Source organism: Cyclopterus lumpus, chromosome 23, assembly GCF_009769545.1.
Source record: "Cyclopterus lumpus isolate fCycLum1 chromosome 23, fCycLum1.pri, whole genome shotgun sequence".
Taxonomy (NCBI): domain Eukaryota; kingdom Metazoa; phylum Chordata; class Actinopteri; order Perciformes; family Cyclopteridae; genus Cyclopterus; species Cyclopterus lumpus.
In genome coordinates this window covers 942,144-968,935 of record NC_046988.1, presented here as the reverse complement: position 1 = coordinate 968,935, position 26,792 = coordinate 942,144, and the positions used below count along the sequence as shown (strand labels likewise).

Below are 26,792 nucleotides of genomic sequence, written 5' to 3'. Positions count from 1 at the left end.
TGTAGATTTCACTTAAATTCACCAGAAATTAGCATGGTGTAATGCCTCTTATATCATACAAGAGTAATTGTTTTAATGACAGTAATCAACTGGTGAAGTTTCATGGTTTTACCGATAAGTTCCTTTACCTTCAAAATGTCTGTAATTTTACGATACTTCTCTTTAACAGCCGTTCTCTTTAAACAAGGTTTTTTAATCCAGAAATCTCCTCTTCAGCAGCTCTTACATCCACCAAACAGTCCAGTTTCATTCCTCTCTATATTCTGAAGGTTTCATCTATCATTCATAGCCTCATTTAAACAACATGTATAAGATGGATTTCTTTTCTGAAAATGTACACAATACATATTCAATAAGTGAATTCCATATTTGCATTTCTAAACATAACATTTAGGGAAACTTGTAATCCAACAACAAATTGTCTCAATGTGAGAAATCACCTGGTAAAGCTTTATGGTGATCTCTGGTGACATCTCACCCTGTTTTCCCCTTAACTTATGAACTTAACTGATACAATTATGTACTTGTCAGCCGCCCAGAAGCATGACTCAAGTGTCAACACTTGACGCCATGATTACCATTTGACAAAAACATTGTTAATCACAACTCAGAAGTTAAGTGACGAGCCGGCGCTGAAGCATTAAAACATAAATGAAGCCTTTTCCCCCCTTCAGCAGAGGTAGATAATGGTTTTCCACATCAATAAACACTTAAGAGATATTTTCACATCAAGGGCCAGCATCCTGTGGAAAAAAGTGCTATTTGACAGTAATATTTCCACCTGTATTCACTCAAGAGATTTCTGTCCAACAGTGCTCCTATTTATTTTGGCGTGACTTTTATTTGTTGTTGTTGTTGGTTTTTTTATTTTTTATTTTTTTGGAGCCAACTTATTTGATATCTGGTCTTGCAACCTTGTTTCATATAACATCTTCCAGCGGCCTTGTCTCCTCCGTGTTGAATAATTCACGAGTTGCAATTCAATACAATTGGATTGGGGAGAGGGGGACTCAAACGTTGAATTACAAAACATCACATTCTTTCATCTCATGAAGGTTTTCATTTTTTTCACAAAGTGCAGAGGTCAATTATGAGTCCTCTGGCAATCGCTGGTATGAATAAAACACCGAAGGGCTCCAGAACCTTGGGAGAGCTCCTCCACTTGTGTAGATTATTGGCGCTTTTACTTTTTTTCTTCCTATCCTCAGGTAAAAAAAAAAAAAAAAGGACCCTTTGTCTGTGGTCTCCTGTACCGTTCGTGTCTCCATAGCCTCGAGGCAAAAGAGGCCTAATTTGCACTGGTCTGTTTTGGGGCCAATTATTATGATACCAAATGTAGTGGAAACACAATACAATTGAAAACAATAAAGAGTGGGCCCACCAATATCATGCATTTTAATAATCCTCTTGTTAAAAATTAATTTGATATGTTTAGCAATTTGCAGAGTTTTGCTTCACTCTCTTTCGACTGCTACGCCACGTTACCAGCAGAACATGGACGTCGTGCAGAGAGCAGCTGGGAGGAGGCCATCACAACTTTAATTCAGACACCAAAAGATTCACATGCAGAAAACCAGCTGAGAAAAATAGCAAGTGGGGAGGGAGGAATTGATTTTGAGTGAAATTAAATCTCATGACATTTTAATTACCCAGTGACTTCAAATACTCACCAAAGTCCTCCTGAATGATGACGAATGGCAGATCTTATCGCCGGCAGCCCCCCCAGGAACTGTGCTCCAAGATGACCCTCTCTGCCACCGCCTCCGACGCTTCCGTGCTGCTGGGCTGTAGCCACCTCGTTGCGGCGTCCCGCAGCCGTTGCGCGTATATGAAAGGCCGGTCGTCGGCCCCCAGCGTAGCCTCGCGGAACCTCCGCCGGTGATCCTCCGGGGTCAGACCCAGCCGATCCGTGACCCCCTTGCGCACGTCCGTGTAACAGTGCCAGGCTGCCGGGGCCAGCCCCCGGGCTGCTATCTGCGCCTCCCCGGCGAGCAGGGGCAGGAGGCGGACCGCCCACTCCGCCGCTGGCCAGCCGCATGCCTCTGCCACCGCCTCGAATGTCTCCAAAAACGAATGGACATCGTCCGCTGCCGTCATCTTATGCAGGGCCACCCCCGTAAAGGGTAAAGGGTCCGGCATCGCCACAGCTGTCCCAGAGGCGAGCTGTTCTATGGCGTGAGTCTGCCTCTCTGCCTGGGCCAGGAGCGCCCCCAGGATCTGCCGGTTCGCCTCTGCCTGGTCCCGCTGCATCGCTGCCACTCCCGCCAGCATCTGCCCCAGCGCCATAGCTTGCTGGGTCGGCAGATCTGGGTGCGTTTCTACGCTCTCCATGGGTGCTTTTTTTTTTTTAAAAAGGGGGCCCCACTCCAGTGTAACACGTTATAGGCTGTCACATGCAGGTTTCTTCCCCCAGCACCAAAGGATGAGCATACACAGGGATCTGTTTAGTAATATACTTTATTGTCTCTCGACTGTGCCTCTGCTCCCCCCTCTCCTGCCTCCAACTGTATGCCCCATATATAGGGTAGAGTCACTCAGGCCTTGATTCCCTGCAGCTGAGGCCAATTCCCAGCACCTGTTCCCTGAACCACTTTAAACCACCCCCACACCCCTCCGCAGCTGAGCCTAACCGCGCCCCCAGCCACCACAGGTGCTAACAGCCCTAACATGCTGACGGCCCTAACGGTGCTGACGGCCATAACGATGCTGACGGCCCTAACAACCCTAATGGTGCTGACGGCCATAACGGTGCTAACAGCCCTAACGACCCTAACGGTGCTGACAGCCATAATGGTGCTGACGGCCCGAACGGTGCTGACGGCCCTAGCGGTGCTAACGGCCATAACATGCTGACGGCCATAACGGTGCTGACGGCCCTAGCGGTGCTGACGGCCCTAACGGTGCTGACGGCCCTAGCGGTGCTAACGGCCGTAACATGCTGACGGCCATAACGGTGCTGACGGCCCGAACGGTGCTGACGGCCCTAGCGGTGCTAACGGCCATAACATGCTGACGGCCATAACGGTGCTGACGGCCCTAACGGTGCTAACGGCCGTAACATGCAGACGGCCCTAACGGTGCTGACGGCCATAACGGTGCTGACGGCCCTAACGGTGCTAACAGCCCTAACGGTGCTGACGGCCCTAACGGTGCTGACAGCCATAATGGTGGTGACGGCCATAACGGTGCTGACGGCCCTAACGGTGGTGACGGCCCTAACGGTGCTGACGGCCATAACGGTGCTGACGGCCCTAACGGTGCTAACAGCCCTAACGGTGCTGACGGCCATAACGGTGCTGACGGCCCTAACGGTGCTAACAGCCCTAACGGTGCTGACGGCCATAACGATGCTGACGGCCCTAACGGTGCTGACGACCCTAACGGTGCTAACAGCCCTAACGGTGCTAACAGCCCTAACGGTGCTGACGGCCATAACGGTGCTGACGGCCCTAACGGTGCTGACGGCCTTAACGGTGCTGACGACCCTAACGGTGCTAACAGCCCTAACGGTGCTGACGGCCATAACGGTGCTGACGGCCCTAACGGTGCTAACAGCCCTAACGGTGCTGACGGCCATAACGGTGCTGACGGCCTTAACGGTGCTGACGACCCTAACGGTGCTAACAGCCCTAACGGTGCTGACGGCCATAACGGTGCTGACGGCCCTAACGGTGCTAACAGCCCTAACGGTGCTGACGGCCATAACGATGCTGACGGCCCTAACGGTGCTGACGACCCTAACAGCCCTAACGGTGCTAACAGCCCTAACGGTGCTGACGGCCATAACGGTGCTGACGGCCCTAACGGTGCTGACGGCCATAACGGTGCTGACAGCCCTAACGGTGCTGACGGCCATAACGGTGCTGACGGCCCTAACGGTGCTGACGGCCATAACGGTGCTGATGGCCCTAACGGTGCTAACAACCCTAAACAGGGGAGATGGGGGGGGGGGGGGGGGGGGGGGGGTTGGGGTGTTGATATACTGCCTGTATATTGTGAAATATTATTACTGATAAAAATGGTAAACAAATCAGAATTTTGTGAAAGAAACTGCTACTATTTACTGTGACTATAAATAACATATTAGTGCATCAGCTGGTTTGAGTAAATGAGAGAAAGTGGTGAAATAACATCCTTCTACACAACTTGAATCCATGGAGATATCCAGCCCTACATGTGTACAGCCGAGTTGTTGACCCCCCCCTTACTTGCGTCCTGTCTTTCAGCCTCTATCAGCACTAGATGTCAGTGTTCTCGCTGCTCTGCGGCGCTGCAGGCAAAAAGGAACCACAGCCTCGGATATGCTCCAGAAAGATGCATCCTATTTAATTTTTTTACACTTAAAGTCCTCAGTTCTTATGGATTTCATGCATTAGCCTTGTGCGTCATGGCCTGATTACAGAGGGCATTACTTTTATCTCATAATGAGCATCAAACTGCTGAGCTGTGCTGTCTTCATATCAGCCGGTGCACCCTCTCTCACCACTTGTTGCCAGTTCAGTTGTATCTTCAAGTAAAAAGATACAACTTCACACAGAAACATTTGTTTGAGGTTTCAGAACGAGTTAGAGGAGGCTGAAAAAAGAAAAAAAGAGAGAAAACAAGATCACCAAGTCCTCTTGGCCGATTTAAGCTACACATTATATTAGAGCCAGACTAAACTAAAGACAACTTCATGGCCCCGAGAGGCTGCAGGTCGCTCACTGGTTTTATTTGTATATTTTGCTATCCACCACTAAAGCAACATCAACTCACATGACAAGGGCCTCAGACTGGGTCCTGCTTTGATGCCTGATCTGGAGGACCTGATGAGGGCCCCGAAGTCAAAACCTATTTTTGAAACCTTCATCATTTCAATTGTGTCCTTCTATGCTGCATATTCCTCTATGTTCAATCACATTACCAGCAAATATGCACTCTGGCATACAATAATAGAGTAAGACAATTTCATTATAACTATATAATGTAAATATATTTTAGATGTTAAAAATACATATTTTTTAGACGTTAAAAGCCAGCTATATTGTGAGTAAAATCAAGGGGTTTCATATAAGCAAACGTAAAATGTTACTCCTCACAATATAGCCCATATTTTGAAGGTAACAAAATCGTTTATTCGTTTCAATCAACATGTTTATGGTTATAACTAGAAGCGTAAATGTTTATTCATTGACAAAAAGGATTAGTAATATGAAAACATGGTATAAACATAGTGCAAGCCTGGGGAGTATACTAAGTCCATTCAAGTTGATTTTAAAGTTCAAATTGAATCTAATTTAAAACACTAGAAGTATTCTTATGTCATTTTGTTCTTCACATCGGACAAGGTACTATGCTGTTTGAGTCAAAACACTTAAAGAAGGTTTAATGAACCCATTTATATCTGTCGGTATAAAAGGTACACAGAATGACCAGCAACTGAATTGTGGGTAATATTCACTATGACCCCACTAACTACAAGATACAACATCACATATATGTTAAAACATCCATCCATCCATCCATTATCAGCCGCTTATCCGGGGTCGGGTCGCGGTGGCAGCAGGTTCAGCAGGCCGACCCAGGCTTCCATCTCACCCGCAACACTTTCCAGCTCATTCTGGGGGATCCCGAGGCGTTCCAAGGCCAGCCGGGAGATATAATCCCTCCAGCGTGTCCTCGGTCTTCCCCGGGGCCTCCTACCAGTTGGACGTGCCCGGAAAACCTCTAATGGGAGGCGTCCAGGAGGCATCCTGACTAGATGCCCGAACCACCTCAGCTGACTCCTTTGGACACGAAGGAGCAGCGACTCGACTCCAAGCTCCCCCCTGATGTCCGAGCTCCTTACCCTATCTCTAAGGCTGAGCCCGGCCACCCTACGGAGGAAGCTCATTTCGGCCACTTGTATCCGTTAAAAAACAGTAGTACTCATTTTTATTTTGACTGAAGCCCTGCATATCAACCCGAAATGAACATGTTTCACTGTAGTTGCTTAACAGGGTAAATGTAATGTCAAATCTTGTATAATAATTAATCTATATGTTATTATGAAGATGAGTGCTTGTACACACATTACACACTTCTACAAACTCCAACATTCGTGTTTTCATATTATAATGGCCCCCCCATTATAATATGAAAACACAAATGTTGGAGTTTAGGAAATGTAACATGGTTTATATTATAATATATTAGTATTTCCATTGAACGTCCGCATGTCTCTGGAGGTCAGGGTGGAGCTGTCACAGCGGCATTCCAACTGTGATCAGACAGCGGGGGGCGGGGAGGTCCTGTGATTGGCTCGGTGCGGACCAGCCAATCGGCGTGCGCGATGGCATCGCAGTCCGGAAGTAGGAAGCTCAAACCGAAAAGGGCGCCTTGAATTCAAAGTGGAGACGTTACCTGAAGGTAAGCCGCTTGGTATTTGTACTTACGGAGTGTGAGCCGCGTAGAGACGTTCCATGTTGACACGAAGCAGCGGTAGCTTACTGAAACAGATCATGTTAGCTTGTTGTTGAACAGGTTACAGTAACACAAGTCGAGCGGTACTCTCGTTGCGACAGAGAGTGGTACCGACGTCGGATAAAAGGATACGGAAGTGTTGTGTTTTATGGAGAGTGTAAGATGGAATACGAGTTTGACACATGAAATAAACATTTCAGCAAACTGTAAGTAATCTGAAGTGTTGGCTTAGTTACGTAGCGCTGCGTGTTTCATATCTTGGGATTTACTGAAACTCGTGTCAGAACTTTATCTATACGTCACAACACCCCTGGATGTCCTACCTATAGAACTTGATAAGCCCTCTTCTCATCGGCATGTCACAGTAAGGTTAGCTGTAAAACTGTAGAAGTGGAATTAAGCCTTAATTGTTGCCTTTCTATCTGATTAAGGAGTTCAACCCCTGACTAAGGCACATAAAGCTGTTTTAATATATGTGAACCTGTCCATTCATGTGAGAGTTTAAAACAAGTTGGAATGTTGGTGGTTGTAAGATTATTCATACCTCGGGTCCCGGGCCGCATGGAATCCAGGATTCAATGAATTAAAGTTTAACAATATTTAATGGCAAAGATAACAGTCATATAGCGTTCACGGCCGTGGAGCCAGAAAGGAAGCGCTCTCCACAGACGGACTCCGCCGCTCCCAAAGAGCAGCCAGTCCGTTACCTGTCTCGAGGTGCCAATCCAGGAGAACTATTTCTCCAGAACAAAGGGACGATAGTAAGGTCATGCACATGAGTTCACACCTAAAGGTGAGTTCCATTGGCTAGTTTAAAGAATGCCGCCGTTCTGTTCGCTAAGCTAATTATTTCTAAGCTGGCGGGGTCAAAGCTCACACTTCCGGTCAGAGACCGGAAGTTCCCTCCAGAATAAAACCTATTATCCTGCCTTCAGAATAAAAGTAACATCTCAGGTTTCAATCGACATCCATTTTAACTAACATCACTAAGCAATAACACATCATTAATTATCATGCATTATACAGTTAATTATTACATTTGTCATCAACAAACAGAATAATAACACAGTGATCATCTCTTATGCTTTATAATACATTCCTCCAGAATATTCCTCATAATAACCCAAATTAATTATCATAACTTTCTTTATGTATTAATTTAAAACAAACTTTCTTATTTACATGTGAAAGTATATATACAATCCACAACTCTACAGGAGGGACAATGAAACTGGGTCATACTTTACGCTGTGAATTCACATACATATGAATGAAAATAGGATGTGAAGTTGCTAATTGATGCTTAGCTTTATATCTACAGGAGTTAACAACCCTGGTCCATTTCCTAGCTGCCTGTGTTCTGTCACATCAAACTCTTCCTCAGCTGATGGAGTTTGCCTATTCGTCCTGAGCATTTTTAGTTTCAGTTTAGTTACATATCTTACTGGGATCAACTGTAGATGTTTCTTGTAGTGGAGCCAATTTAGTGAAATGTATTCTGCTTATGCCAGCTTAAAGGATATCAAATGGCCCATCTACTGTAAACTTTACATGTCTTTAAGCTCTGTCTCAACTAACCCAGTTCTAACGTTTCAACAAGAACAAATGCCGGTGTGGTTTTGAGTTGCGTTTAGGTGCACACAGAGGCGTTGGCATTTTCAGCTCACGAAACTCTGAGCAAGCCTCCTGATGAACCGCAGAGGTGTATTGTTGGATGGCGCTGTAGTTGGGCTCCACATCCAGTGAGGCTCACCGTGTGAGCGTCTCCCTGGTGGGAAGTGTACCCTGGTTAACATTGATCAGGCCCTCTTGTTTACGGTGCAGGGTTCCTCAGGGACAGTACACGGGTTAATTGCTGCTGAAGCCCTGCTCTTTGCCCACTACTCGCTCTGCTAATACAAAGGAGATGACAATAATGAGGGAGTGCAGGCAGGGAGGGGGGCACTGCTTCTCCAGGGCTGTAGGTCAGCTGGGGAAGGGTTTGATGATTATCGCAGCTGGTTAATGGACAGACCAGTGTTTGAGAGAGACTAACATTATTTATTTTGCACGTAATAGGGACCAGTAACTAACATTGTTTATGACTAAAATGTTCCTTACATGAATGATACCGGGTCTTTGAATCACTGTCCAATAGTCCAAACATTGGACATGTATGCATTCATCATTTAGTAAATGCTCATGTTTGAGGAGCTGCAACCTGCCAGTAGTTTATATTAGATTCATAACTGTGATCAATTCTTTATTCAATTTGACCAGTTTTCAGAGCAATTCTTTCACTTCTAATCATGTCGTCAGTTTTCCCTTTACTATGTTAGTTCACCTTCAGGTAAAAAGAGCAGGGTAGACATGAATTGTCTCGGATTGGCTCGCTCGGCTCATGTTCAGTGTCCTGCTGGGGCAAAATTGGCAACAAAGAAAGACCTTATAAGTGATATGTTCACATGTCAGAGTTACTGGCTAATTAGGAGGCTGCTTTCATTCAGTTAATAACCACAGATAAACATATTGCCTATCCTGTACATAGTAGATTGTAGGGGCAACTACTAAAAGCACTAGTCAGCACTGCATCGTTGTAGACTACTCGTAGTTTTAGAGTGCCAATTTATGCTAAGCTTACTATTTGTAGTTTACTTGCGTCATCTGCATCCATCCGCATCTGTGCATTGACTTTGCATGTAAACTACTCACGCAAAAGATTCACAACGCTTTTGGTGTGAACGCAGCATTAGACTTTCCCTGATGCAGTCGCATTGTTACTGTAGAGTATCTCCAGCTCGAACAGGCCTGGTGGGTCCCGCCCACATTAGTGAGACATTTCTGATGAGAATGGACCATTTGCTAAGCACTGGCTCCTGCAGCTACTCTGTTAAGCTGTCAGAGGTCCCATCTATCCCACACTATCACTAACACTGCACTCTCTGAAGAAATATGAACTCATTTTTGGACAAAACAAAAAGGGATTTTAGTGGGAAGCAGACAGAAGGGACTCCAATATGTCTCTATGTAACTCCTCTGCATTCCAAATACGGTAACTTCATTCATTGGTTGCAACAACAAAAAAACGACCATGGCGATGGCCGGACTCCAAATGTTCAAAAAGTCAGTTCACAAACCAATGGGTGACGTCGTGATGACTACGTTCACTCCTTATTTACATTCTATGGTCAGACCGCGGCTGATGCTTCACTATGATCGGCCAGTGTTTCAGGGTGGGTGATAGAATAAGGTTTAATAATTGATCATTGTTATGGAGTAAAAAGATATGATGATATCTCCCATGTTTTATCGACTTGTTGACTACTTTTTGGGAGTAGTCAATGCTAAAATGCATCTCTAATGCCCTAGTGAGGTGTAAGTTCGGACTGCTGTCTTCATACACAGGACTGAGGTCCAAAGGCTGTTGCAGCTAAAACTGGATATCTGTGGCTTGGAGTTTAGTTTGACTTCTACATCCCTGCCTTTTAGAAATCAGACTTACTGTTTACTGATGGCTTTCCTGCTCTGTTTGAGCTGTGTTAAGGTACTGTTGATGCACATTGAACATTTCCTTTTAAATTAAGAGCTTTCTGATATCTAACCAGTGGGAGACATTTATAGTGAAGGAGTATGCCAGCTACTTCACATGATCCACCATTGAGATAGTATGGGATACTTTACATTTTATACAGTAACCTCTTATGAAATGGCAATGACGAAAAAAATATAGGCTACTACTATAGGCTACTAACTTAATAACAGTAAATGTCACACGACTGGTTTTGTTGGTAAACTTCTGGCTGAGAAAGAATACACTTATTCGTATATGGCATAATGTTTGGTTTATCTGTCTGTAAACCTGGCCAGGTCTTATTGCTTGTCTATCTGCAGTGTCGTCCTGCTCACTGTGACCATGAGTTTCTCCCCTGGTCCGTCCGGTCCCAACGGGGGAACCAGTATCCAGGAGCAGAGGGAGCGCTGGGAGAGGAAACGCAGCCGAACGGCCAGAGAGTTGGTGCAGACAGAACAACGCTACTGCCAACAGCTGGAGCTGGTCACCACTGTACGTACCGGACACGTACGGCTTGAACCTTGGTATTTTAGGCCAGACTTACTGTATTTGGATGTTTTTTGTTGTCTCATCTTCCTCTCCCTCCCCTGTACACTTTCCTCTCACCTCCTCTTTTTTTTCTCCTCATCTATCTCTCCCTGAGGTCTCACGTCCTCTTCAGTCCCTAAGTTCCATTTAAGGCCCCTCTTTGCCTATCAAAGGAAATTATCACGTTGATTCAGGATTCATCATTTTATCTGTCTACATATTATGCAAATGCAAACAGGGGCATCGGAAACCATTCAGAGTTGGGGGTGCTGAGAGAAAGTCCGTCTCTGTAGTGATGTCTTAATATTGCTGTGTAACTTCCATGAATTTAGCATTTCTGTGAATGGCTGGGATGATTTATATCTACTGGTTCTAAACAAAATTTGACACGATTTCTTTTGAACATTTTAGCGCTCTTAGTCGTAGCAGCAAGCCGAAGGGCAGTAGCAGAGCGTAATGATTGGGCTCAGGTGTATGGGCTGACCATAAGCATATGATGTGGAGAATGACAGCTGGCTATCCAGTGTCACGCCCAAGTTCCATTTGTAATTCAATTCAATTCAGTTTATTTTGTATAGCCCAATATCACAAATTACAAAATTGCCTCAGAGGGCTTTACAATCTGTACACATACGTAAGTTTAAAGATGTAATTTTCCAATGCTGTGAGGGCCACACACACAGTGGAAAGGGCTTCTAGTGATCACAGTTACAGTTGCCATGATCAACGGCTCATGTGGATCAAACAGCTTGGGATGGACCCCATACAAGTGCTGCTTGAATCATTTTAGTATAGTAATCAAGTGTTTGGCTCTTTTCATACACAACGACATGGTAATTCTATTTTCTTTTACTTTACTCCCATGATGCCTTGCGACAACCCAACTACAAAAGCTGCGTTTGAAACAGCTCTGCTGTCATTAGAAACTGTCAATAAAATCTAGTAACTTCATACAGCAAAGCTGTAGATGGTAATCTGCATGACACATTATGATTATGAGCGGATGATTATAATGAACATAGAGATCAAGATGTTTCCACTGTAAAAAAAAAAAATCCATCCACCTCCATTGTATTAGGGTGGAGGCATATATCTCGGATGGATCTTAAAACCACGACACACAAAACCAAAACTATCTGCATTGATGCATACCAATACTGGGAAGAAAATATATATATTTATAATATTTGTATAATTCGTTTCCATAATAAAAGAGAATATTCAGTGATAAAAAGACAAAGTCTCCACGTCAAACATTGTCAGAAGCCAAAAGTTAAACAGTATGTTCCACTGCTACATTGAAACATTGCACTGTGGCGTACATAGACTCAAGGTAGCATTCATGGTAGTCCTACTCCCCGCGGAGAAAACAGGCTTTTTCACCCACCACTGCAGCCTCATTTCTACACAATTACTCACCCTCCACCCCTGTTCACTCCAATTAGGAGTCATTTTAGGCCTAATGCACATTCAATTTGCTAATCCCATTTTCACTTCAAATGACTTGAGACCGGCACAGCTGTCGCTTTATTGTGAGTGTTGCGGTGCGACAACATTCCTCTATACTGGTCCTTCGTATGAGCCATGCAGATATACAGAACCATGTGATGCTAACAGTCAGTCTGGGCTGGAATGAAAGAGACTGATAACCTTTAAGTCGCTGTGTGCTGGTGTTACATTTGCTCTCTCTCATCAATGAAAGCATCTCCTCATCATGAAGTATTTCATCAGTGACAAGCTCACTTCTATCTTATTAATACACGTGCTGAGAAATAACCCCTTTGTGTCTCCCTTGGCTCTCTTGTTTGTCACAGTACTTTGTGGAGATCTTAAAGGCCAAAGGAACCCTGAAGCAGGACATGAGAGAAGGCATCTTCAGTTCAATTAAAGCCATTCATTCAGTAAACCAGTAAGTATCCTCTGAATAATTTACAGAATACCTACGGGATATTGGGATGAGGATTGATGGTTTGTCTCTTGCTTAAGAATGCGGTGTAGATAAACTCGACCAAAGCGTAGTCCTTATCTCCACCATTAGCAGAAGTCAATGATATTGTGTTGGACTGTAGAGGTGTTCCCTTCCCTGGTGGATACAATAATGCATATCAGCTGTAATTACTCCAAGTGATATCACGAGTGAAGAGCGTTATTGTGACCATAAAGAAATCCTGACTTCTTGTTGCCGACATTAGCTGCTGCTGAAGCTCTCAGAGGGCAGCGTGGCCAAAAGGAAGTCAGAGCTGATGGGAGCTGATCTCACCACCACGTCGAGACGTCACATTGATCTTGCGTTCACGCCACTGAGAAACTAAAGTCCTACCACTACTGTCTACGTGAAAGACCCCAAAAAAGTTTGGTTGTATAAATACAAGATGGATGTTTGAAATTGATACATGTGTACATGCCAAGGCACTGGATTCAGCTCCAGTAAACCTGTAGAAAAACAGGACTCATGATGGGTTTTTGAATATTGAAATAAAAAAGGATGTTTTGTTTTTTAATGGCGGTAAGATTGAAACATTAATTCTTTCTAAGATAAGATTTGGTAGCCTCACTGGATTTGAGTCTTGCCCATTCAGAAAAAAGGCTCTGAAGCATTTAACCAATTCTAGGAGAGCTGTTGAATTTATTCACCAGCAAATAAACTGGATACACTCTGCACTGCTATGTTTACAGCTACAGTATATTAATACCCATAACGTCAAACTCTCTCTTACTACTGTAAGAAACAAAAATCAGAGCAAGATATTAAAAAGAATGTTTAAATGTTACGTAATTAATGCAGGGACCCCAGTTTGCTGCATTTTCAGACCACTTAAACAATACAACATTTCCGTTCTAAAAACATCTTAAATAAAAATGAAAACAAAACCTCAGATACTTCATCCCGACGAAGTCAAACACCGATACAGCATCTCCGTATCTGTATGATGGAAACATGAGCGTTTGTTCTGACAGTTTTGACAATCATACCGTCGGTATTTCTAGATACCGTAGTATCCCATAATACCTTGTTACCGGCCAAACCTACCGCACAGCTTGACAAAATGCGGAGTGAATAGTTTGATCGGGAGTTCCATTGCCTCACTAAATAATGAGTTGTGTGGGTTCCCCTCAGGCTCTCATCCTCCGCAGACTGGCAGACTTTCTTGTTGAGAGTGCTACAATGAAGATTGAAGTATGAATTACACAGTCTGATGTATTGAATAAATGGTTCCGCAGTCCCCATACATCTTCATTATGAGCCCCTTATTTAATCAATGGTTGAAACATAATGGCAAGCACTCCGTTTAAAAAATGGTCCATGGAGAGACGGTGTGTTAGTGCTAGACTGATCCACCACTGTTCAGTGATTGATAATAGATTTCACCATATTCTTTTAGCTTTTTTCACTCTGACATTGGGTATACGGTGAATGTGTGTGACAGTGCAAAGGATAACTGATGATAACAGTGATGATGATTAGCTCTCATTGATGGATATGTGGGTGACTTTCTCCTCCATCTGACACACAAGAAAACATCAAGTGGTCCAGACTGTAAGTCTTAAAGCATTAAACAGGCTAACTATAATGTTAAAGGGCTTGCTGCTGCGTCTATCAGCAAGTGCACTGTCTCGGTCAAATTGATTCATAACAGTATGAAGTATGTGGTCAGATTGACAGTTGTCCCACATTTTTGGATTACATAGTATATCATTTTAAAAAAGAACTTGTGTTTACACATCATTTAACGTTTGAAAACTTTGGCGTCTTTTGTGAAATAAGAATCATACTGTATAATCATACTAGTACCAGACCTGAACACACTAAACCAGTGGTCACCAACCTTTTTAAGCCCAAGATCCCTGGCCTCTACCTTGGTGACAGGCAAGATCTACCTATTGAGGCGTTAGAGGAAAACACTGTTCAGACTTTACAACTTGAGGCTTTTTATTTGGCCTAACACATCACTGACAACATGCTCAGTTAGTTACTAATGTAAGTTCAGTTCAGCTCTGTGTCCCATCACAATGCCATCAGAAGGCATGTGACTCCAGTCAGTGAGCTGTCTGTGACTAGACACTGTCTGTGAGCTTGTAGTTGGGCTCATCAGCACAGACAGACAGTCTGAGGCAGTCTGTGAGCTGGCTCCTGGATTTTTGTTTGGTGATTTTCTGAACTCCACTGATGCAGTTTTCGGGACAAATTTGGCATTCATGAAAGTTTTTCTCATCTGGGCTTCGTTCTGAACTGAGCTTTTGTTTTGAAGGGCAACAGCAGAAAAGCCGATCTCAATTCATGCTCAATGTTGAGCTTTTGTTTTGAAGGGCAACAGCAGAAAATCCGATCTCACGGAGGTCGGACCTGGCGACTCGCCAAGAATCTTGGCCATCGCCAGGATTCCTGTTAACGTCGTGACGTAAACATGTACACGAAGGTACAGGGACTTCAACATGTATTTATTAATGACTTAGTGTTATGTCTGTGTGCTTTGAACGTGTGTAATATGTGAAGTTCTCAATAAAGGTCTTTCTGCATGTCGCCCTGCGCCCCACCTGTAGCACCACGGCTACTACGTTCCCCTCATTGGGGAGCGCAGCTGAGAACACTTCCGCTGTGGAAGAACACATTTACAGGCGTTCATGAATCAGGCGTAAGAAAACATTTCAATCGACTGATCCAGTCTCTGTAATAGGATGTCATGATCAATGGTGTCGAACGCAGCACTAAGGTCTAATAATACCAGTACGGAGATGAGTCCTTTATCTGATGCAATTAGGAGGTCATTTGTAATTTTCACCAGTGCTGTCTCTGTGCTGTGGTGTTTGTAGTGGGGAAAACCGGTAGCGAGAGGAGGAAGACATCGCTAGCTGCTAAGCTAGTACGGTATCTAACGTTAGTAGAACTAAACAATGTGAAAATAAGATTTTAGCGATAAGTCACTAAAAGAAGGAGAGATCCGAGTGTTTAAATGTGTAAGATGTACAGTTGGCAATCAGCCACTTGTACTAAAGAATATCACACAATTACCTTGGTTTAGCTGGAGCTGAGAAAATATGCTATCAGAAAGCAGACACGCTGGCAACCGGTAGTGAGGCAATATGCTTACCGGATGACCTAGACCTAGATCGTGCATCTAGTGGAGCCGGGGGTCAAACCACCAATCTTCTGATTGAAGGACAACCCACTCAACACAACCAACAGTCGCTCCTTGTTGGAGTAGTGGACTCGAGTAGCGTCGAGGAATACAATTTAGTATTGATTTGCTACATTGCAGTTACTAATCCCGCTAATGCTTAATCACTTTGATATGTATACTTCTTTGGTCTCCTTTCTCAAAGGGCTGATATCAGTTGGGACTTTGTGCGTTCAGTGTTCAGACCGGTCCAAGACATGTTAGCTTTGGTGCAAGGGGCTAACTCTAAAGTTGTGTAGTTTGTGGTTTAAGTTATGAGCTGCTCACCAGCATTCTAGTTAAATGTGATTCATTCATCACAAGCGGTCTGTTTGGCTTTATCTCTACGGCACTGCGAGAATTTGCTCCCCATTTTGGGGGAACTATTAAGCGGCTCCACAATCCACCATTGCTGTAAAAAGAAACAGGTCCATTAGAGGGAAGGGAGACTTCGTATACGGCTCATGTTAGCGCAGTCTTGGAAAGGGAGGAGCATAGATTGTATAAGAAGTGGACATAGTCATCGTGATGTCACCCATTGGTTTGTGACTGATGTTTTGAAGGCTAGAGTTTAATGATTTTGCCGTGGTTATGTTGTTTTTCTTGCATCCCATGAGCAAAAGTTACCATATTTTAAAAGCGTAGGACTGACGTAGTTATACAACTCTGGTATTGGCAGAGACCTGTCAATCTCAGTAGCCCCGCCGTAAAGCACACCCTGCTTTATGGTCTTTTAATAATTCACTTTACTTTACTTACCCCAAAATAGCTCTCGTAGCTGTGTCTATGGTGTATGAATGTGTGTGAATGTTAGTTACTGCTGATGTGCAGGTGGAACCTTAGCTCCTCCCATCAGTGTATGAATGGGTGTGAATGATGTCATGAAGTGTTAATGAGCTTTAAATGGTCGGAAGACTAGAAAAGATCTACACAAGTACAGGTCTATTTACCATTTGAAGAAGACTTGGAACTAGAGATTCAGACCATAAACTCATGTTTACAATGTATAATGAGGGAATAAATCAAGAGAGAAGAAGAGTTATTTTCTCATAGAATTCTATACAACCAGAGGAGTTGCCCCCTCATGGTCAGTAGAGACAGGTTAGGAAAATTAAATTTTTTTCAGAAATTGCCCCCACTGTCTGAAATCCAGGGGCATTTATGAAAAAATTGGGGGCACTTTTTGAAACTTGTGAAATAACATTTAACCTTTGTTCAAAATAATAAATATACGTATTTAGGCTGACAGTATATGAGCAACTATCATCAAATGACAATAAGAAGGCTATTACTCAGTAGTCTACAGATTTAAAGTGTTTTCTTAGATTTGTTTTAACACAAAAAACAGAAATCAGACAGTCATATTAAATTGTATTCTTATTTCTTTGTGGTTATTTATTCTTATTACATTTTTTACAAAACTATTAACAATTATAACTTTTTTATATATTATAACATATACAATAATTTAATAAAACGTAATAAAAGGGCTATACATAGATTATTTAAATTCAATTTACAACCAATTTTTCAGAAAATGAAAACAAATATTAAATTATATGTACAGTGTAGACAAATAATAATTATGTACATATACATATGAGTGGCTTATTTGTAAAAGAGCACCAGTTCATCATTGTCATCTGTGTCACTGTCAGCCATTGGAGAAGTTGCTGGTCTGACCTGCTGCCTTGCTCAGAGGGTTTTATGTGAGGCCGCCTGGCTTTCTTCTCACAGCAGATTCTACACATGCTGCATCTTCTTCTTCTGGTCCCTCCAGTGAGATCATCATTGGGTCTTCCACTGTGTTGAGATGGAACAAACAAAAACAACAATAGTATGTTACATGTGATAAGGGACTTAATCTAAACATGTAACCCTTGAAACCCCCAGTCAACTGTAGTCTCAACTAATTGTATTTGTGTACCTGGCAGTAACTTATGAGGATGTGGCTTCACTCTGGCTAACGTTAGCTAGCTAGCAAGCGAGGCTTTGTAGCTAACGCACTATCAGAGCTAACTAAGAGCTAAAGCGAACTAAATAAGTTCAGAATAATTACTACTAGTTATCACTCACCGGAGGCGATGGCCACGTATTTCTTGACGTTGTCCGCAGAAGAATTCAACGTGTGCTGGATTGACAGCGAAAATGTCTCCTCCCACTCACAGGAGGTCAAGAAGCTCCACTCGGTTCATCACGCACACGCAACATCGAGGTGAAAATCCAAAACATGATATGGCAACTGGACCGGGTCAGGGCTACGATGTTTTTGACAAGTTCATTAAATTATCATAATTATTAGAGGAAATTATGGGGGCATTTTTTGCTCCTCTCCTAGTGATATCAGGGGCAAAATGATATTTCTTCGGGGCAGTTTTGCCCTTTGCCCTCGTGTATTTCCGACGCTGAGTAGAGAGAATGCAGGTTTAAAGACACTGCATCGGCTTCATTCTGCAGTACTGGAGGTTGCCGCCTGGATTGCAATATGCAACCCCACAGCTAGATGTCCCTTTAAAAGATTATCAGGTTCCACCATGTCGGGATCCCTGCACTTGGACATATAATGACATCCTCAGTAGAACTACAGTCGAGGGACACAATCTATTCTACTAATGCATGTAAATGTATTTTAGTTCTGCTAACTATCAGCTAATCAGCTGCACACTGTTATAAATCAAATGCAGAACACGGAAAATGGTCAATAAGAACCGGCTCACATATCGAAAGCAAAAGCTCACATTTGATTCCAGTTGAATGCTGGGTGTTGTGTAGATCTGAAGAATCCCTGCCTTGCTAGTGAATCTGCATCCTCATCAGAGAAATATATTCATAAGAAGATTTTTTGTAAGCTGGGCACTGATTCCTTAGATGAGTTGTTGATCCTCACTTCGCAGTAAGAAAGCACTTGAATGGCGCAAAGCTTCTGCGACAGCCGTGTGCGTCGGCCTAATAGCTCTCTGATAATGAATACAAGTGTCAGTGTGTGCAGAGCGGAGGTATATGCATCTGATGTTTCCATCTTTATTTACTCAACTCCAAAGTGCAGAGGGAACCGACCCGTAGCAGCGAGTTGCGCCTTCATTATGCTTTGTCGAGATACATAAGGCAAAGGACACGTGGATGTATTGATGCACCAGTCATTCTGCTTCTGACTGTTTATGGTGAACAGAGAGCAGCCAGCAGAAGGAGCAACCCAATTATCCCCCAGCTGCTCACATGACAAAAGGAACCGGTGGATCCAGTAAGGAGCGAACAATCACTGCATTTGAAAGTGTGTGTGTGGGGGGAGGCTTGGGGCTGGGGGGGGGGTCACGATGTAGTGTGAGTGGTACAACAGACATGGAGTGGCATAGTCATCGCAGCATTAGTCGCGTCTCACCACTCATGTAGAGCGTCGGAATGCTACGTTAGGGCTTTGTTGTCATTTATGTTTAGCGGATGCTGTATCCTAACAAATAGTATTCGACTCCCCCCCGCCGTCAAATGAAGGCGCCTCGGCCCGGATTGTTTGGTCGAGGTTCTATCCGCCCCAGATGTCGCCACTGCTCGGAATTGATGTGGATTAACGTGAAACGCACAGTATGCTAATGCTATCTTCATCCTGCTGCTGACGGACAGACAATTTAATTGCAGTGGGAAAAAAATGTAATCCATAATTTCATATTTATCATAATAGCCTCTGGCAGTGAGAAGGGGGGGGGGGGGAGGGAAAAACCGGAAACACCGTTTTTGCCGTCCTTTGCCCTCGTTAGAAATCTCTCGGCTGCTCCTGCGTCTCCTGATTATGAACAGAGGCTACCTTGGCACACAACTTCATTAAAATCTATTTAAATCAACTTCAACGGCAAAGTGCTCCTTCTTGCAGCATGTACGAACAGAAGTCTCTGGGAACATCATTAGAGAGTCGGATTGTGTGTGTGTGCTTGTGTGTGTATGTGGTACTTCCTCTAAGTTTGGATAACAAGCTCCTTCACAACTGTCAACACCCCCAACCAATTGCGTCCGTGTTACTGTAATGTGCCTGACAGGCTGAACGACGGCTTTGCCTCTCCCTTGATCCGGTTGTTTTGCTCCCCGAGTTCGGCTGGCGCGTTCGCACTACAAAGTGGCCCCGGATGCCCTGAAGGTAGACCCACCGCCTTGGTCCCGGTAACTATGTCATCCACGGGGAGAGGCCTTCAGATGACGCCACAGAACCTCGCCCCACTAAAACCCCCACCATTAACGGGGAAGCGATCCTCTGAACTTTGCTCAGCCTCCGCACTTCCCTCTAAACGTGTGTGCTTTTGCCGAGAAACGATGCCTCAGAAGCGATGGCGCCTTATTTGAGTTGCTTCTCCCCACTGATGCAGAGCAGCGGAGCATTGTCAGGCAGTAATGCGCGCTAACTCAAAGTCCAATGCGGTTTGACTGGAGGCTAAATGCTCACTGGGGGGGGGGCGCACTTTGAAATGAATGTGTCAGAGATCTGTCATGCACAACAAATATGCCACATATAAAGTAGTTACTTCTGCCGTGTCCTGTGTTGGAGTTAAGGGTGTTGTTGTGAATGGGTAATGAGTGCGTGCCTGTTTGCGTCCTCTAAACATGGTCGACAGCGGCTTTTAGTGGCGAGGCCAGCACGCCGTACAAATGTGTGGTGTATTTGATAACTAACCGACTGCTCTGTTTGACAATTAATCATTAACGCTGTTTTTCATCCTCTCAAATATGGAGATCATATAAAACAGGATATCTGTGGGTTTTGTGCTGACAAAACAAGACATTTCACTTTGCGCCTCACTCGAGACATTTTGTCTTTTTTATATTTTCCAATCCTTTTGGCTGATTAATGCAAATGACAGATTTCATCGATGTTTGATCACAGCGCTATTAAAGTATAACGTCCTGCCTTCTATTACATTGAGCTTTCCCTGATCCCAGGCTTCAAAATGATATTTTTGACTTTTATTTTCCACCAGGTTGAGCCACTTTCTCATGTTTGCCTCATGGTGCAAACATGCTGTTTTTCTGGTTCACTGAACATCAAAAAAACATGAACATCAATGTTGTCGCTAGTCAGACATATCCCAGACTGTGAAAAACTAATAAATATTTGGTGATGATCCGAACTGACGTTGATGAGTAAAAGGCTTAACTCCCTGAAAGTGGAAAATGATATTGATATATCCTTTAATTTTTATTTATTTATTATACAGACATGTAGTTCCTATAAAGACATCAGAGCAACTTTTAAGAGGATGATTATTAAGTCCTCAGCTTCGAGATACTATTCTATTTCACTATTTCATACACTGATTATCTGATTCTCAATTTATCTGAAAAATAATTAGCAGATTAATGACATTATAGTTGCAGGTTATTTTTGGTAAATTAAACTTCAGACTACTTCTTCCTTGATGAACTACAGGCTGAGTTTCAGATTTCATGAAAGCCATCTGAAACCTTTCATCCTACAGCTTGTTAAAACACGTCTATTTGCATCGCTATCTCCAGATCTTTTTCAAATCGCAACTTTTAATTACAAATGTTCAGTAGTTCCACCTTTTGTATGCTCTTTTTGTAATTAATTGTATCTAACCTATCGTTGTTTTTGCAGATCTCTGCTTGTCCATTTGGAGAACGGCTACTTTGGCCGAGGCTTCGACCAGATGTGTCCACATCTGCACCACTACAACACGTATGTGGACAACATCTACAATGGCCGCAGAGTGCTCGGGGTAGGAACACAGTATTTCCATGGTGCTCACACCTCCTGTCGCACTGATGAGCCTTTTACAAGGTGTTTATTACGTTTGATTTGATTAGATTGTAATAATCCCCGTGGGGAAATTGGCCAATGTATTCCAGTTATTGGACTGAATACACAATAACAAATGCTCAAGTGCTTATTGGATTCTTTGTTGCTGACGCCATCAATTCCACTGCTGTCAGCGATGCCATGGCAACACTTTCATGTACATATTGGATAGCATCAGGCTATTCCAAATGAATTGGTTTTGTGATTTTATTCTGATGAAGCTACCACTTTTCTTATGTTCAACAATTTGTGGTTTTACTAGGAGTTACATGCTGGAACTATTCATTGGTGAACGACAGCTCGGTGTAGCGACTGCAGTCTTGTCTTGACGGGGGTTGCCAGGTTTGATACCATGTGGCAACCAGCACTATAACAGGAGACACTAATGGGCGGATGGATTTCTTGTGTGCCAAGAAATAGTTCCAGCATCCTAACGCCTCCCAAGTCGTTGGCTAATCAGTGCGCTTTAGGCATCAAAGAGCACTGAGAGAGCGTTGAACAAAGCCAGGCTGCGTCCAGTCTTTATGCTCCATACTCCATACTTCATACCCAGACAAGAGACTGAAATCAATGTTTTTCATTTCAGTATCGGAATAAAGCAAATGAGCCTGTCCCCCAAATTGCTGGACTATAAATATTTCATTTTTCTTTAAATGTTGTTATCTGACTCCCTCACAAATGACAAGAATCACATCCTGATACGGTCGACTTATCTGATCAGTGACATCGATCACGGTGGAGCGGCTCTTTGTTTGTTGGAGCAGCCTGTTGGGATGTCCTGTTGATAGCTTTGCACCAAAGCATCAACAATAACATTGTCTTAATTAAGAGGAAGGACGTGTCTGCAGAACATTGAGTAATTGCATTGATTATGGACCAAGCCCCGCAAGTTTGCATTGATCCTACTGCAGATTGACATCAATTGTAGTTGACTGAACAGGGAGGCGTGTTGTGGTGACAGGTGTGCGGGAGGTGATCGGTCTTCTAATGACGGTAACCTTTGACCCACGTCCGCCTGATTTTGTTTCAGAATCCGATTAAATATCAAACATTATGTCTGCAAGATGTAGTGAAGACGTGTTCTGAACACATGGAAGCAATGTTAGTGTCCATTATGCAATGTCACACGCAAGTATTGGGCTGCGTGATAATTCACTGTTATTTTGAATGGACGTTCAATGGAATGGTACTGCAACGATAAGATCTTCTCATGCAGTTTGAAACTACCAACACTACGAGTACTACACACCAGGTGTTAAACTGTAACACTTAGCTGAATAATTACATTGAGGTACATTATGATGCGTACACGCTCTGTTTGGTAAATTAAGTATAATAATAATTAATATCGATGAACATTTAATTTAGTTTTGGCGAAACTTGAATAAATCTATATGTTTGAAGGAGATTGTTTCAAAGCAATATAAATAGATGTAAGAGGGAATTCTGACCTGTGCCTTTTGTTGTTTTCACCGGTATCTGATATTGCACGTTCAGGTGCAGCAATAACTCACAAGTCCACATGTACAGTAGCCGTGTCATTGAGAGAGAGTTATAATGAAGGGATCACCGTTCTCATGGTTACCTCAGAGGGCTACTACTACTCTGTCACTACTATACCGCCTCAGCCTGATGAGTGATTCCTCTCACATGTGCATCATTCCACTTATTCGCCACCTGTCTGCTAACCATGTCCAGCTCGAGCTGACACACATACACACACACACACACACACACAACTGGCATCTAAAGTTAAGTGGCATACACTGATGTTTTTAAAGCCGTGAAAGCGGGCAGATCTCTCCTCGGGTCTGTTTAAACACAGCCGCAATGTTTATTTTGATGACTCACGGGATTGACGAGATAAGTCTTTTTGACATCCGAGTGTTGACATATACTCACGCCGACATGATGTGCAAATGCATATTTAATAACATCTACATCTCTCCACTTAGCTCACAGTGAGTCCAGCTCCTGAGCTATGTTATGTTCTTGTTGATTAGTTGCTGGTCAGAGAGTGTTATAAAACAAGGTGTAGCACATGATGTGTAGTCTGGGCTGAGTACAGGACATGTTTTATGAGTCTGTTTGTAGTCAAAAGCATGCAGAACATTTAGGGTGGGAATGTCTAAAGCTGTTTTGTTTGGATGTGATTTCAAGAACAAACGAACTGCACCTCAGAACGTATCACTTTGCCAAGCACAGAGTTGCGTCTTGTAAATGTGTCTGCATGTCTCTGAGCATAACTTCCCAACCATTTGTGTGCTGTCTTAGATCCAGCTGAAGAAAAACAAGGCCTTCAGACGCTTTAAGAAACTCCAGGAAGCCCGGCCAGAGTTCAACAACCACAAGCTCGAGGATTTACTTCAACTTCCTGTTCAGCGGATCGATCAGTAAGATTCCTGTTTTCTGTTTAAATGAAAAGGCCAGATGTGACATTTCTTTTTCTATATGAGTTATAATAACTTCCTAAGTTAATAACGTTTGGGTAGGTGAAATTGGAGAAACCAGCAAGTATTCAACCCGAAAGTCCTAGCCCAGTGTGTTAAAATGCAAAAAGGGTATATTTCACAGTTGTTTAGACCACATTGGTCCAAGTCCAGTTCTAAATCCACTATACTAGACTGATCAAATCTAGATTATCCCAGAGACGCCAAAGATTCTTTAAAAACGACAAAGGCAATGTAGATCAGTTACATTGCTTTCAATGCAAACAGGAATAGATCAGAAAACAGGGGAAATGTTGGACTATATTTAAGACCTGTGCCACTACTTGGGAGTTTATGGTAATTCAATTTCAATTCAATTCAGTGTATTTTGTATAGCCCAATATCACAAATTACAAATTATCCTCAGAGGGCTTTACAATCTGTACACATACGACATCCCTGACCTTTGACCTCACATCGGATCAGGAAAAACTCCCAAGAAACTTTCATGGGGAAAAAGTGAAGAACCCTTCAGGAGAGCAACAGAGGAGGATCCCTCTCCCCGCATCAGCAGGGCCAAGGCAGGAGGTCGGCTCACCAGGCAGGAGGCATCAGACACAGCTAGGTCCAATGGGGAGGAAGCAGAGTTAAGAGAAGAGGAGAGAGGTGCTCAGTGTATCCTAAAACGTCCCCCAGCAGCCTATAAACCTATAGCAGCATATCAAGGGGCTGGACCAGGGCAAACCTGATTCAGCCCTAACTATAAGCACTATTAAAGAGGAAAGTCTTAGGTCTATTCTTAAATGAGGTGACTGTGTCTGCCCCCCCAGACTGAAAGTGGAAGCTGGTTCCATAAAAGAGGAGCTTGATAACTGAAGGCTCTGGCTCCCATCCTACTTTATTTTAGTAAAAATCCTGTAATCCTGTGAGCCATGTCAGCTACCTATGTCCGCCTTTGTTTTCTGTTTGTAAATGCTTCCACGAAGCATTTGTCAGTGCTGTAAACCCTTTGGAGTTGCAGCGTTATGAAAAACATGGAAAGGAAGCAACTAGATTAGATAATTAGATTATAAAACTTTATTAATCCCCAGTGGGGAAACTCATTTTCCACCAAAAATTCCTACAGACAACAATAGACTTATAAGACAACAATAGACACAGTGCACAGTGCACAACAGACAAGAAACACATTACAAGGAACAAACAACACCAGCAAATGCCATATAAAACATGACCGACATCAGAAAGATGCTAAATCTAAAAAAACACAACTAAAGCTATTCATTAAAAGAAATCGAACTGCTGCTGGAACAAAAAAACGTCTTAGTGGTTCAGTAGAACACTGAGGCCTCCTGAGTCTCTCACTGAATGAACTTCTGAGTCCATTAAAAACATGGAGTAGTGGATGGCCTTCAAAAGAAACTCTTTTTTCTATAGTGACCTCTAGTGAGTCCGGGTGAAGGCCAATCACTGAACCAGCCTTTCTGATCATCTTATTGATCCTGTTTTTATCATCCGCAGTAATCTGAGAACCTTTGGAAGTTTCAGGACACATGGCTCTGCCTATAGTCAGCTGTATAGAGTGAGACTAACAAGGGGGATAAAACAATTCCTTGTGGTGCTCCAGTTTTAGTTAAAATAATGTCTGAAGTTTTTATCGAGCCTGACAAACTGTGGTTGAAACAAAAGGTAATCCAAGACCCTAGCAGTAGTTGTATTGTGCAGTTTAAAAGTCATAGGTGTGGTTGAATTATATTAAAAGCAAAAGAGAAGTGAAACAATATGATCCTAAGATAGCAGTTGTTTCAAGATGATTATAAATACTGTGGAGCTTTAAAAGTAGTGCAACATCTACCCCTCAACCCTTCCTGTATGCCAACTACAAGAGATCTTGGAAGACTGAGACGTGTCTACTCTGTTGACCCAGGATAACCCTTTCAAAACATTTAATTATGTGCGACATCAGGTTAGGGACAAATTCTATTGTGCCTAAGATGATATGATATATCAATAAAAGCCACCGCTATTTTCCATGAAGCTCAGAAAACCTCAGAGGCATTCCATAAACACAGGAAAGAAGTGGGCATCACAACGGAAAACGGTGTGAGCTGTTTCAAATGTTTCCAGCTTGTGTCCCTTTGGAACAAAGCACCACGCTGAGTGTTTGTGGACTTGTTATGGTGGTGCTGTTCCACGGTGGAGATGGGTCATAGATTTCACACTTGACTCCTGCTTCTGCTGTTTCGTTGTTTTCCCTTTCACCAGCTGCACTGCACAATGTATAGTCTCTGTGACAGATGTAATTATTATTATTTGATGTAGCTCCCATACAAGTCCTCAGACTGTCCAGAAACTGTCAAAGTCTCTTTTGTTAAGCACGAGTTTTTGTTGGCTGTAATTTCATGCGGTCTTGATCTTGTCTGTTAATTAGCGGAATGGTGAGAAATGGGCTGAAACGTGCCTTCCAATGCAGCAGATATCTGACAGTGGTTTATCAAGCTGCTTGCTTTGTATCTTAATTAGGCCCCTCTCACGTTCCCGTGTCTACAGATGTACAGTTGAGCTCTCTAAAGGTTCCGTCCTTCCATCAGCGTAGAGAGAAGTTGTCTCTGAGATGAACGACCCTTCACCTTAACATCTGAGACACTTTGCTGTGTGTCTCATTCATGTTTACTTGCTGCTCGATAACAAAGGATCTCCTTCCCTTTAGTTCCTCACTGTACCTTCACTTCAGGGATAACGGGAAACTCGGAAATGCAGTATTCCAAGCTTTGTTAAGTGTTTGGGACGCACCATACACTTCATCATGTAAGGTACTGATGTCACAAGAACCAGTGCTTTGGTGCCAAGACAATGTTGAATTTCTGAAAACGTAATAATCCTTGTTT

The 26,792-nt window shown here is 43.2% G+C and overlaps 1 protein-coding gene across 5 annotated transcripts in view; it reads left to right on the top strand.

Annotated features, from left to right (window-relative positions):
- Positions 1 to 6,325: 6,325 nt before the first annotated feature.
- The window catches only part of arhgef39 (Rho guanine nucleotide exchange factor (GEF) 39), a 60,107-nt gene continuing 39,640 nt past the window's right edge, over positions 6,326 to 26,792 (top strand). For 2 of the 5 annotated variants that reach the window (XR_004608964.1, XM_034526125.1), the window contains exons 1-5: positions 6,326 to 6,387; positions 10,312 to 10,483; positions 12,334 to 12,428; positions 21,275 to 21,395; positions 23,750 to 23,868. Coding sequence is in view for 1 of the 5 variants with exons in the window: in XM_034526125.1 (XP_034382016.1) it covers positions 10,334 to 10,483; positions 12,334 to 12,428; positions 21,275 to 21,395; positions 23,750 to 23,868 (485 nt within the window). In the remaining 4 variants the exon portion in view is untranslated. The other 3 variants (XR_004608966.1, XR_004608965.1, XR_004608967.1) reach the window with 3 other exon arrangements.